Source organism: Bacillus rossius, chromosome 18 (genome assembly GCF_032445375.1).
Source record: "Bacillus rossius redtenbacheri isolate Brsri chromosome 18, Brsri_v3, whole genome shotgun sequence".
Classification (NCBI taxonomy): Eukaryota; Metazoa; Arthropoda; class Insecta; order Phasmatodea; family Bacillidae; genus Bacillus; species Bacillus rossius.
The window spans coordinates 22,429,708-22,442,392 of NC_086345.1; the positions used below are offsets into that span (position 1 = coordinate 22,429,708).

At 39.1% G+C, this 12,685-nt stretch overlaps 1 protein-coding gene across 1 annotated transcript in view; it reads left to right on the plus strand.

Moving 5' to 3' along the window:
• Positions 1-274: 274 nt before the first annotated feature.
• Positions 275-12,685, plus strand: part of LOC134541060 (eukaryotic translation initiation factor 3 subunit D) — a 97,377-nt gene continuing 84,966 nt past the window's right edge. Inside the window, exon 1 of the mRNA XM_063384202.1 lies at positions 275-965. Coding sequence (XP_063240272.1) covers positions 859-965 — 107 coding nt within the window. The 5' untranslated portion in view covers positions 275-858. The remainder of the gene's footprint in view (positions 966-12,685) is intronic.

Consider the following 12,685-nt stretch of genomic DNA (forward strand, 5'->3'; position numbering starts at 1 on the left):
CGTCACTGGATAGATTATTCTTTAGTGTGTTGTAGTATTTTTTTAGGCCTGTTTAATACTCCGCGCGCTATCTATGGAAGTAATCAGAATCCTTGTTAACGTCGATTTCCGCTAGGAGCGGTGTCGTAGCGTGGCGAGCGCACGAGGTGATGCCGCGGCGAAGTCGGGGATGTTCGGGTTAGATCGTGTATCCTCGGATCTTCGCTCTGGGATTTTCGTGTTGTGAGGTTGGTTGTGCCGTTGCCCCTTTTTTTATGCTCGCCTTGCGACCATTGTTGTGACTAGAGAGACGGTTGGGAAATGCCGAAGTGTATTCGAATGCATAGAAAAGGGAGGTTAGTTTGAATACACCCTGGCTTACGGTGCGAGGGGTCTGGGTTCGAGTCCCGGGTAAGACATTAACGTATACGTGCTGATATTTGATTACGATATTTTAACGATATTTGAACAAGGACAATTTTACCCTTTAGCTGTAGGGCGTAAAATGTAGGCCACATAGCAAAAAAAAAAAAATGTTCGATGTCAGGCGGGAACGATTGAAATATTGTTCCCTGCCGAGTAATGTGTCATTTTAATATTGAAGATGTGCAATTTTACGCTTGCTTGTGCCCGCCATGTTAGCATGGGTTTGACTGGCACGAAGAATTAACCAGTGATTGGCGACGTTTACTCCTGTATAAAATGCGAGTACAAGCATGTGAAAAGTTCGTCATTTTACTGTTGTTATGCCGACTGAAATTATTGGTTTCAGTACTAATTTGCGTGTTAAGAAGACAGCATTGTTAAGATTATCGTACATGCCTATATGGGCAGGTGTGTAAGATTTTAAATCGGGATAGTCGGTTATAGTGTTGGAAGATGTACAATCTGTTTGATACAGTTTGGTGTGGTGCGGCTGTTCAGCTGAACCAGGTAGAATTTTTCTTTGCAACTGGTGTTGTAAAGTCTTCGAGATCTTCATACAAGTAAGTGCGCATTGTTCAAGTTGACCATGCTGCATGATTATTACGAGATAGTGGTGGCAGGCGGTAAGAAGATGTAGTACTGTTTGTTACCCACGAAGTGAGTCCTACGGAATTTTTCCGCAATTATTAGTAGCTGCACAGCGAAAGAGAATTGTTAATGACTTGTGTCGCCTTTTTTGTTTGCCAATGCCAGGGTATTCAATAATTCATTGCCACGCATAAGCTGGCCATTTTTCCCTTGTGACTAAAAAAAAAAATGCGCAGGACTGTTGTGATGTTTCTATTTTTTTCTTGCACTGTGCGTTCATATTTTTATCATCACCATAACAATACATTAAGGAAAGCTGCATTGATACAAAAAATTAGTTGGTTTTCTAAACCTGGCGTGCAGAAATAGAAATAGTATTTTTAAAGAGATTGTATTTGTGTCAATCAAGATTGAGTAAGTTAATAAATTGCAATATAGATAGTAGCAATTTCTTATGGCTGGTTTTTATTTTATAATCATTTTTTATAAATTTTAAATTTATGTCGCTTTGAATTCAGTGTTGTTCTGATAATGCTGAAGAAAAGTGATAATACCGTATAGTTTTATACACCTGTAAATGTGGGATCTGGATTGCTATCTATTTAATGAGCTTATTTAATTGTTCGATTGTTTTGTCTATTTGATTATCATATTAATTGATATTGGTACCTAGTAGGGATGCATCATCGCTCTTAAAAACATCGATATCACGAACATCGATGTTCAAACGAAAAAGCATCGATGTCAAAAACATCGTTCTGACAACCGATACATCGATGTTTTAACCGATGTTTTTAAATATCAGGAAAAACATGCCAAAATGATTTAAATTATAGTATGTAGCCAAAAACCATACTTACTACAGGTTCCTGACCACAATATCCACAACCCATTTACAGTCGTGTCTCATGCAGAACAAAAACATGTATTAAAAGCAATTGAAAAAAAATAGGGGAAAAGCATGAAGTGTATGTGCAGGTTTAAAATGTAACATTAATTTTCTCTATAGAGCTAGCGAGACCGTATCGGTACCAATCAATAGCTTGTATGTACAACTAGCTATGAAATTGTCCATAAAGTCTCGCTGCTTTTTCCATATATTTTTCAAAATTTAAAAGAAAATTCTTATGTAAACAAATTTTTTTAACGGTATTTATTTTTTCCAAATGATTTTACACATCTTAAAGTACTGGAAAAAATTGATACTGAAATCAACCAAATAGTTCAGTATTTACAACATTTTTGATACCTACTTAAAAATGTAGGTTTTTATAGTAAGTATAGACAGTTAAAAATTGTATCTTAAAAACTAAATATCGTAGTTTTTTTTTATATATATTCAATAAATATTTATGAAATGATAGCCAAAATATTATAAAACTAGGGTAATTTTAATGATGAACGATTTCGATGTTTTTGGACTTTTTCGTCGATGCATCGGCGATGTATCGCTCTTCAAAACATCGATGTTTCATGAACGATACATCGATGTTATGAAAACATCGATGTATCGTTTGCATCCCTAGTGTTTAGGCAAACCAATGGTTTGAGAGGAAGGAAAATACGAGGGCAAATTTACAATAATAATTCGTGATATGCCCAGTTGTGTAGATACTTCAGTCAGATAAAGAATTATTGTTTATGAGAATGAAATCTGGGTTTCATTCATGGTTTTAGAAATGTTGTTGATTGATATTTCTAATGCAGAAATGAATTAGGTGACTGTGATCACTGCCATTTTTATCTAGTCTGTGCTTTAGTTGTGTACCTGCAATAGTGAAGGGATGAATGTGTGGACGATGTGACTTAGTGTTAATGTTATTTTATGCAGTTAGATATATCCACTCTACCTCCAGTTAAAGTACCCTTTATTGAGTTAAATAACTTTGATGCAGATTAACTTATTGAGTAAAGTCAACCAGATTATTAACGATTGCTTTGTAGCTCACTTGTATATGGTTTCTTCCTTCTTTTTGATGAATGTATGGAGTTGTTCAAATATAGGCCTATTTTGTTATGTGAGCTATTATGGAGAATTAATTATATTAAAGGAATATTCACTAACATAATCATCTCCTAATTTTAATTTCATTGTTTACACCCTTAGCTTGTCCCTTTGATGATGGAGGTGATTTTTTTTTTACAAGCGGAGGTAGTTGACAACGTGCGTGCGAGAAAGAATGTTAAAAATTGTGTTTGCATGATTTAGTTTGTGCGATAAATCACCACAAATACTTTATTATAACACATAAACTTTTTTTTCTGTAAAACATAAAATAAAACATTTTTTTACTTAAAAAAAATCACAACCTGTTTTTTATAAAGTCAAAATATTAAGACAGAGACAAAAAACTTTAAAAACATTGACTGTTAGTCTTTTACAAGCCACAATTTTCTACGAGCTAGAAAATGTAACATGATACATTATTTAGATACATTTTAGATACACTTTAAGATACATTTTTACTTAAAACACAATTGTACATATTTTACACAAACTTATGTTTTACTTTAAGATACAATAATTATGTTTTTTTTTCTTTGGGCCCTTTTACTTCAAGACTTTATGTTCACAGTATTGTGTTTCTACTTTAAGATACAATATTATGCTTTTTATTTTAAGATGCTTCACTTCAAACACAAAATTATACATAATTACACAAGATCAATGTTTCTAGTTTATTTTACGCATTATTATGTTTTACTTTAAGGTACAATGCTATTATTTTTCACAGTATCATGTTATTACTTTAACTTTTTTTTTACTTTAGGATTAATTTTATGTGTTGTTCAACAGTTCAATAAATAAAGGCCGCAAAGCGACGTGTGCCATGTGGAGCTTTCTCTCATCCTGGTTTGTTTTATGTTTTATAAATTATTGTTATTCAACGAATAGATCACACATGGCGTATGCAAAAAAAACACATTAGTACACCAGATATATAAAATTTACAATATAACTATATACACGCTGCGATACCAGACGTTTTTTTCTCTAGACTCTTCTCACGGTCCATGACACTGATAGAACATAAAAGTACACCATGGCACACAGAACAACAATACAAGATGAAAAAAATACCTAAGTGCACAGGGGGAAAAAAATAGTACAAAAAAAAAGCCCCACAAATGAACGAACATATGATTAAAATAACATGAGAGTCGCATGCACCCGTCTTCAGTATCTCCTGTCGCCGCGACAAGGAAAAGGCTGTCTCTGTCACCGTCGGCACTGAGTTCTTGCCTCGGTGCATTGGCGCATGCTTACACTTGGTCTGTAGGGCATGGGAGGGGCGTATCTGACAGGCCAGAGGCTACAAGACTGGACAGTCTTATAATATTATTTCCACGACGACACCGCCTGGCAAAAAGGATATGTCTCTGCGGAGGATGGAAAAACCCTGCCAAAACTTCTGGGGTTGTAGCCCGTGTCCTTGGCGGATAATTCATCGACGTTTCGGTCGGCATTGTAGTCGCCATCATCAGGGAGCAGTTACCTACTGAGGTTACCTACGCCAGGGATCAATTACCTACTGAGGTTACCTACCTCAGTAGGTAACTGCTCCCTGACGATGGCGACTGCACTGTCGACCGAAACGTCGGTGTATTATCCGCCGAGGACGCGGTTACAACCCAGAAGCCAAGCTGCTTCAGACAATGGCCCGTGAAAGCCTGCCAAACGATCCCGAGTACGGCGTCCAACAGGCGAATTCGACCTTGGAGTGTCCTTGGACCACGGAGGGGCAGCTATTGTTGGGGTGGAGGCACATCTTTCACACCACCGTGGGTCCGTGTCTCCATTTATGATTCGTTTTTATGAGTTCTGATTAATAATTCAGACAAAATCGTCGCGCACTTGCACGTGGTGCGACACTCCTGCCCCGGAGAGCATGTACCATTATTTTTATTTTCAGAAAATTATGATCGGCGCGTGAACACCTCCACTTTCCCCGTCTGAGAGCCATCAAGACTAGTGGTGGGCAGTGAAATCCATACCTGTTACTTTTTCACCGATATCAAAATTTCACGGGTATACCTGCGACCAGTTTCTACAAGTATCAGTGAAATTCGGTGAAATTGATTACCTACAGTAATACGACCACTAGCTTTTAGTGTCCACATAATCGTTTAATTAAGTTTCTGACGTTTTCAGTCTTAGTACAATCATTTTTTTATGTATATATTTTGAAGTAAAACTGTATGTGGAGTATACGAATTGCAAACTTGTAATAATTACAGTAAAAAAAAAAAATCACCGTTCACCGAATGAAAGCCTAGCCGAATATCACGGAAGATAATGTATTCTCATAAATGTTTTAAAATTAATATGTGTTCGTTATATTATTGAACTGAAAGGACAGGGATATAAATATGGAATGAATATTATTAAAAATATTTTAAAAATAATTATTATGTAGTATTTTTCAATTTTAACTCGAAATAAACTCAAAACAAAATGAAAGGTTTCTGTGAAAAACATTGCATGTATTTAATTTCATCATTCACCGAGAGGCAGTGATTTCACTTATCCCCTTTATTTCACCATTTTTCGGTGCGAGGAAGCACTTTACGATTACGAGCATTACTAGAGAGAGATTTCACCGTTCACCGTTTAATTTCACAGGAACCTAAATTTCACTGGAACCGATTTCACTGATACTCAAAAGTAACAGGTATGCCCACCACTAATCAAGACCCCTTTCCTACAGTATCACCTTTGAATATATATACTGTATAGAAGTCGCCAGCCCAGGTTAAAATTTCTAATACGGTTTGAGGTAGTTGGTTAAATTCACCGCCGCAATCGCCACCATCTCTAGGGCATCGACTTGTGGTGGTCCCTAGCGGACAAGTGTCGAACTCTTTAAACACCCCTTCCCCCTCCCGTTGAACGACGTTGAGCTGCAGTGAATGATGGATGGGGGGTGCGGGGAATGACAGTGGGTGACAGCGCTGCGCTCTAACGTGTAAATAACAACTAAGACGATACAGGGCGTTACGGCAGCGCACTGCAGCGGTGAAGTTCCCAAGCTGCTCATCATACGCTTCTGTAAAACGTAGAGTAAATCCTATCCACTCGCGACTTCTATACAGTATATATATTCAAAGGTATCACGGAAATTGATCACGGTACCGCCTAGATATTTGCGTTTTCACTACCCGTCTGTCGCTTGTACAAATGCACGGAACGTTAAAAAAAAAAAAAAAAAAAAAAAAAAAAGTCATGGGGACTGTCAACAGAAATGAAAACTTAAAACTTTCTTTTTAATGTGTAATATGACATCATTTCTACGTCAAACGTACGTAAAAGAAAATTATTTTGGTAGCTATTATATCACCAGCATGTCGGTGACGCGAAACCGTAAGTTTTGCCTCTACCAATAATAACATTAAAATTAGAAGAAATAAAGTTTTATCATTGAAAAAAATAACTTAAATCCACAAATAATCAAATTACCTCTCATAAATCAATTACCTGACATTTGAAAAAATTCACTACTTAAATAAATAAACAAAAGAATAACATAAACTCACCTTAAATACCTACTAAAAATAGCCAACACTCGCAATATATACCTCAACAATAACTTTAACATTTCCTTGGAAAATATAATAAAATGAAAAACTTATAACCTTAAAAATAGAATAAATTAAGTTTTACCCTTGAAAAATAAAAACTTAAATGAACTTAAATCCACAAATAATCAACATTATCTACGTAAATAAATAATGTGCCGTTTATCATAATTTTCGGGGACGAATTTTAAATTTAATTTTAAATTTTTATAGAAGGATACCACAAAAATAAGGTTGCATTTTTAATTTCATTTAATTTTGTTTACATTACTGTACACTCCGACGTAATCTTGTGCTACCCAGTGCACCTGCGCTTGCTTGCAGGCCCAATTAGATACCTTTTGCTGACATTTGGTGATCGCAGCATCTCGACAGCGGCAGGGCCGGAACTAGGAGATTCGTTAGGGGGGGGGGGCAAAGCTTAATTTGCCGCCCCCTCCTTATCAACATTATAAAATACCCTTTTTCGTTAGAAGCGGTAGTTGAAATGATACCATTCACTTATACATAATTGAGAATTTTTATTTATCAAGTAAACTAATTGGAAAACTAATACAATTACATTTTTTACTATAATGAAGTAGACTGTTATAAAAATATTGTTTATTGTTTGCACAGCAGTGAAAATTAATGTCTTACCAATAAGTTTATTAAGTACTAAAATTACATAAGGAACATGTGATTCTGAATTAAGTATAATATTGTATTGATAATCATACAAAGAAATTCAGTTCAAAATTTAATTTTTCGAGCATGATTAGCTGCAAAAGTGTTAATAATATCATCAAAATTGATCAAAGCAGTTCGTTTGTGTTCAATAGATATAATACTTAGATTTGTTAATCTCTGCTGGCCCATCGTACTTCTCAAATAGCTTTTAATAAGTTTAAGTTTACTAAAACTTCTTTCACCTGACGCAATTGTAACTGGGAGGGTGAGAGACATTCTCAGAGCAGTAGTAATGTTAGGATGTGCCTCATCCAGTTCATTTTTGTAGATAAGGCTCAACATTGTTCATGCTGTAGCATCTTTTAAATCATAGTCTACTGTTAATGCATGGTGCTTAAAACTTTCAATTTCAAATACGAATTCTTCTTTGTTAAGATCGGCACTGTGTTTCCTTATTCTGCTGCTTTGACTTTTAAATCTTCTACTTCCATTTTATGAATTTGAACACCACTAAAAAAATCCAAACTTATTGTTAATGTTCTCCAAAGCCTTAAACCTGTTACTCAGTTCCATAATTAATCTGTCAATGACTTTCAACATTACTTGATGTAAGTTTTTTGGACATACGCCATTGCTAAGCACTTTTTCTGTAGAAGAAAACTAAAAAAATAAAATAAATAAGTAAAAATAACTAAAAGACAAAAAGCACAAAATAAGAAAAAAATTGCTGTTGTCAACAGAATATAAACACCACAAAATCAAAATATTCCGTAACAGGAATATGGTCAACAAACAAAGAAAAACAAAGAAAAATGTACTAAGAGAACTAAAAAAAAAAACACAAATCATGACGACACAAAAATATTGAACCCAAAAAAAATTCAGCACAATGGTTGAAACGAGACAAAAACACGACAAAACAAAAAGACGAAACAAACACAATAGTTTTCCAAAACAAAATAGAACGGTAAAAACCCCACAAATGATAACAGCACAAAAATATTGAACCCAAAAAAATTCAGCACAACAGTTGAAACGAGACAAAAACACGACAAAATGAAAAGACGAAACAAACACGATAGTTTTTCCAAAACAGAAACAAGCGACGTTTCGGGAACTGCTATCTGCTCCCGTCCTCAGGCAGAGACGCACATGGTACGAAAACACAGGAGCGACTGAGTAGGGGCTGGAAAAATGAGGGTATTTATCAGAGAAAGGGCTACATCTTGCTCAGCCAAGTGATCACCCGCACAACGGGTCCTTGAGATACCAGCTCTCATCGCAGTGAAATTTACTTCTACTTTCGCAGACCACGAATTTTTATGGTAATACTTGTTTCTTAGAGTGAAGTAACGCATTTGAAGTACGAATATATTTACAAATTATGCATAATCAAGTTAAATAGAATTTCTTAATTTCTTGGCTAACTATTGGTTGCGATATGTACACTTTCAAAACTTTTTTTAATGACTAGTTTCAACTTGTTTTAGTGAACCACTTTTCATATTTTGCCGCCCCCTGATATTTGCCGCCCGGGGCACATGCCCCCCAATGCCCCCCCCTTAGTTCCGGCCCTGGACAGCGGTTTGCATCACGTTTTCTCCCTGTAACAGTATGACTTTTCGTGCTAGCGAACGCTACCCCAAGCCCACCGCTAGCAACTTTCATTTCTTGGAGGCAAGCATAGGTAAGCCTTTAGCCAGCATGTGCAGGACCATGTTACAGCCCTCGGCGACGCCTCGGGACGGTCCACACGACGCCTTTCCCAGGCGACTTAGCAAGTTTAGACCCCCCTTCTCTCATCTCCCACCTGTGGCTTCACGAGAACTTCAACCCGGAGCATCGACCCCCAGTGAACTCCGAGCGGGGTACATGGTCTCTTCAAGGACATTCGCCCTTGTCAAACAGAGCCCTCAGCGAAGCCTAGCGGCGGGAAAAATCCCTAACCTTGCTCTGTCCGCTGGTTGCGAGTGTGACCAGTGCACTCTAGCGGACGTTTCTGTGACCCTCCAGCCAGGTTCTCATCTTGGCCGCCAGAGTGCACTATTCATCCCTCCCATAAGAGACAGCATGTCACAATCGACTTTGGCAGCAGTCGCGCTGCGATTGGGACCTTAGTCCACCTGCGACTCGGGTGAGAGCGCTGCGAGTGTTTTGCCGTCTGCTTCGGCCCTTCGGGCATCTCCGGACACCTTCGGGCCATCACCCCCCCCCCCCCCTTTTTGGATGGGTGCATTAACCTGCTTTAATTAGGCGCACCGATGCCCTTTTTCGAAGATTCGGCGGGCAGCATCTGGTCAGTACAGACCACGTGTCGCGATTTGCGAGAGTCCATCTCTGTTGTACGTCCAAGACTCGACACTACGTCATGTAGTCTCCAACGTCAAGGCATCGATGCGTCAATCTTCTTATTTTTAAATTTGGCTGCCCGTAATAGTTTTTTATAATCTAAATTATTTCTTTTTTCGTCATGGCTTCTGCGAACTTCCGCGCCGGGTGTTGCCTACTCGACTCCTGGAGCGAGCTAACGTGACTTCACCCCGCTACTTTGGGTAAGTGGTCGTCATACCTCCCCTCCCCTCTTTTTGGCCTTTCCCTGGACATAGATTTGCCCAGCCTTAGCCGCCTGTTAACCAGTCTAAGCAATTTGGGACTTTGGTTACAGGCGGGGTGCAAGATTAGCCTGCAAGATTAGCCTGGAAGATTAGCTTCAAGATTTGCACACCAAATTAGAATGGAACTTCACTGCCAAATTAGCAGTCCGTGATTGGGCTCATGCAGTCAGAAGTTTTCTCCCCTCTCCGGTCGACATACAAGTTTCTACATAAAATGATTTCTTCTGGACTTTAATCTACCGAAACCTCCGGTGCTAAGACCGCCAGTTTTCAGGACACAGGATTTGGTTAAATTCATTTGAAAAGAAAATTAAAAATAAAATGTAATTGTGTTTATTTTGAGCCTGCGAGCTCACTTAAAACCAGGGTCAAGTTTAAGAGATATAGTTGTTTTTATTTTATATGTATTTTGTTGCTTCGGGGCTCCCTCCTGTTTGTTATTAATATATTTTAATACATGTGTACTTAAAAGTTAAAGATAAAATTAAAAAATCTAAGTAAATTATTTTAGTAACAGGGCAGTTATATAAATCAAACCAGCAGTCATGTTATTTCATTATTATTCATCCTCGATCCACATAGCCTCCTAGAGTTCCTAGTAGGTTATAAGTAAATTCCTTTGTACGACGTCTGGGCACCTCTGTGATGATTGTTGTTTTGTTTTCTGGGCTGACACTTCCAAGGCCTTAATTTTTACTTATTAATTTATTGAATGTTTACCTGCAGCCCAGTGTACGTTACAATAAACCAAAGAAAATCGCTGAACGCGCCCAATTTAACTTCACTTACTGCTACTACAGCATGTCGGTGATGCGAACTCACGAGATTTTTACCCATCCAAAAAAAAAAAGTCCAACATGCACATGATACAGTCGAGTATATACAATGTACTAGTGTATATATACGTATACATGTACAGTCTGGCGCAACACGTCACTAGCATGTCGGTGACGCGAACCCGTAAGTTTTGCCCCCTACCAAAAATCGCCCAACGCGGCTAAATATGTTTTCACTTTTTTTTAAAAAAAGGGGGCACCAACGAGATTGAACTTCGCGGTTACGAAGAACGTATTTGCACGGCCGAACGCCCGGGTTTTTTCTACCGGCGCGGCGGCGCGGAATGACGTACGGGGGTGATACCTCGGCGTGGCGCTGGCGGCTCTCAGAAGGGGGAAGCCTAAGATGCACATAAAGTTCTGCAATTCCCGATTACACCCGAATAATTCACCTTCGGCCAACCTCGGGTTTATTTATATATGTATTTATATTTCTCTGTTTATTTTAATGTAGCTATACTAACCTAACTAACCGTCCATAGTGTTTTAAAGTGTTTGAATGTCGCTAACCTAACCTAACCTAACCTAACCTAACCTAACCTAACCTAACAAATAAAACTGCCGTCGTCCGGGGACTCGGGTTCGAGATCCGGTGTGGTTCCTAGCGGGAAAGGCTGTTCTCAATGGAATGTCTCCGGGTGGGCGCCAGACTAGCTCTGTTTCTAGTCGAGAGGTGGGTCGTGGGGACGGTTGCCCCTGCGTGGCCCACTAGGACCGTCGGCGGTGTTGCGTGGGATAGGAAGGATCCCCTACTTGGTGGTGGTTGGGGGTTTGTATGACTGATTAATTAGGCGCTGAATTAATGCGGTAAATGGCGTGCGCCGTTTATTCGTGCTATTGTGGGTCTGGCGTAATACAGTGGATTACACACCACGTCGTACAGAAGCTGACATTACGCAATACACAAGTTATACATTACACAGAGTCACTCTAAAAATGTTACGTGAATAAGACGTTGCACAATTTACTAAAAATGTTACGTGAATAAGGCGTTGCACAAAATTACTAAAATGTTAACGTGAATAAGGCGTTGCACAAAATTACTAATATGTTACGTGAGCAAGCCGTTGAGTGTGATTGGAGGCGGCCAATCCCGGATGTCTTTGCTTCAAGGCGGTGTTCGCATCCACTGTGGTGGAGCGCGGACCGCAGCTAACTTAGTCCAAGTCTTACGTTGGTGAGGTCAGCGCCGGGGCGCGTGACTTTAACAAAAGTTCGGGGTTTCAGGAGGCGGCCCGTGCTGTATGCTGGCAAACTGCCCCGCGGACCAAGTGTGGTGCAGGGAGTTTTTAATTTACGCGGCCAGATTAAGTCCTAGACCGAAAGATTGGACCGGCTACGCACAGAGAGCTTAATAAAAAAGGTTTCGGTGGCGTGACTATATTTACCAGGAGTTACTTCAGTGTAGACAAAGGATGCTGCCTCTCCGTGGGACGTGCGTCCGCCCCGGTCCACGAGTCGCGCTGTACTGCCGTGGTGTCATGGCGTCCGGCCGAGGCTCGGTGTCCTCTCGCGCCGGGGTTGACCTCATTACGTTATTTTCCAAATTAACAAGTTAACAAGAGATTTTAAGAGCGCTAAATTCTCACGTTAATTATTCAGACTAAATTTAAATTACACATCCCTTCTACGATTTAGATTTAGCATGTTTACGGATTATGTTTTTGAACTGTAAGTCATACGAGAGACTGTTCGTCTTTTGCCGGACCGCTCTGGTGGGGAGTAAAAACCCAACATAGGGAGGTAACAATTATGTCACCTGAAACACTTAATTAATACAGGTAGGAGGCCTGCAGAGGGACACACACACGTACTGACACATTTTCACACATGAGTGCCCGGGCACTCCTACGTCGCACCTTCATTGAGAGAACGTTTAATCTATATGCAATGTTGTTTTTATTCTGTGTGTGATTTATCAGAGGGATTAACTGTAGTGTCGGTCTGGTTATTATGGGTGGCCGGATTCTACCTTGTCTGCCGGTGGCTCGCCTG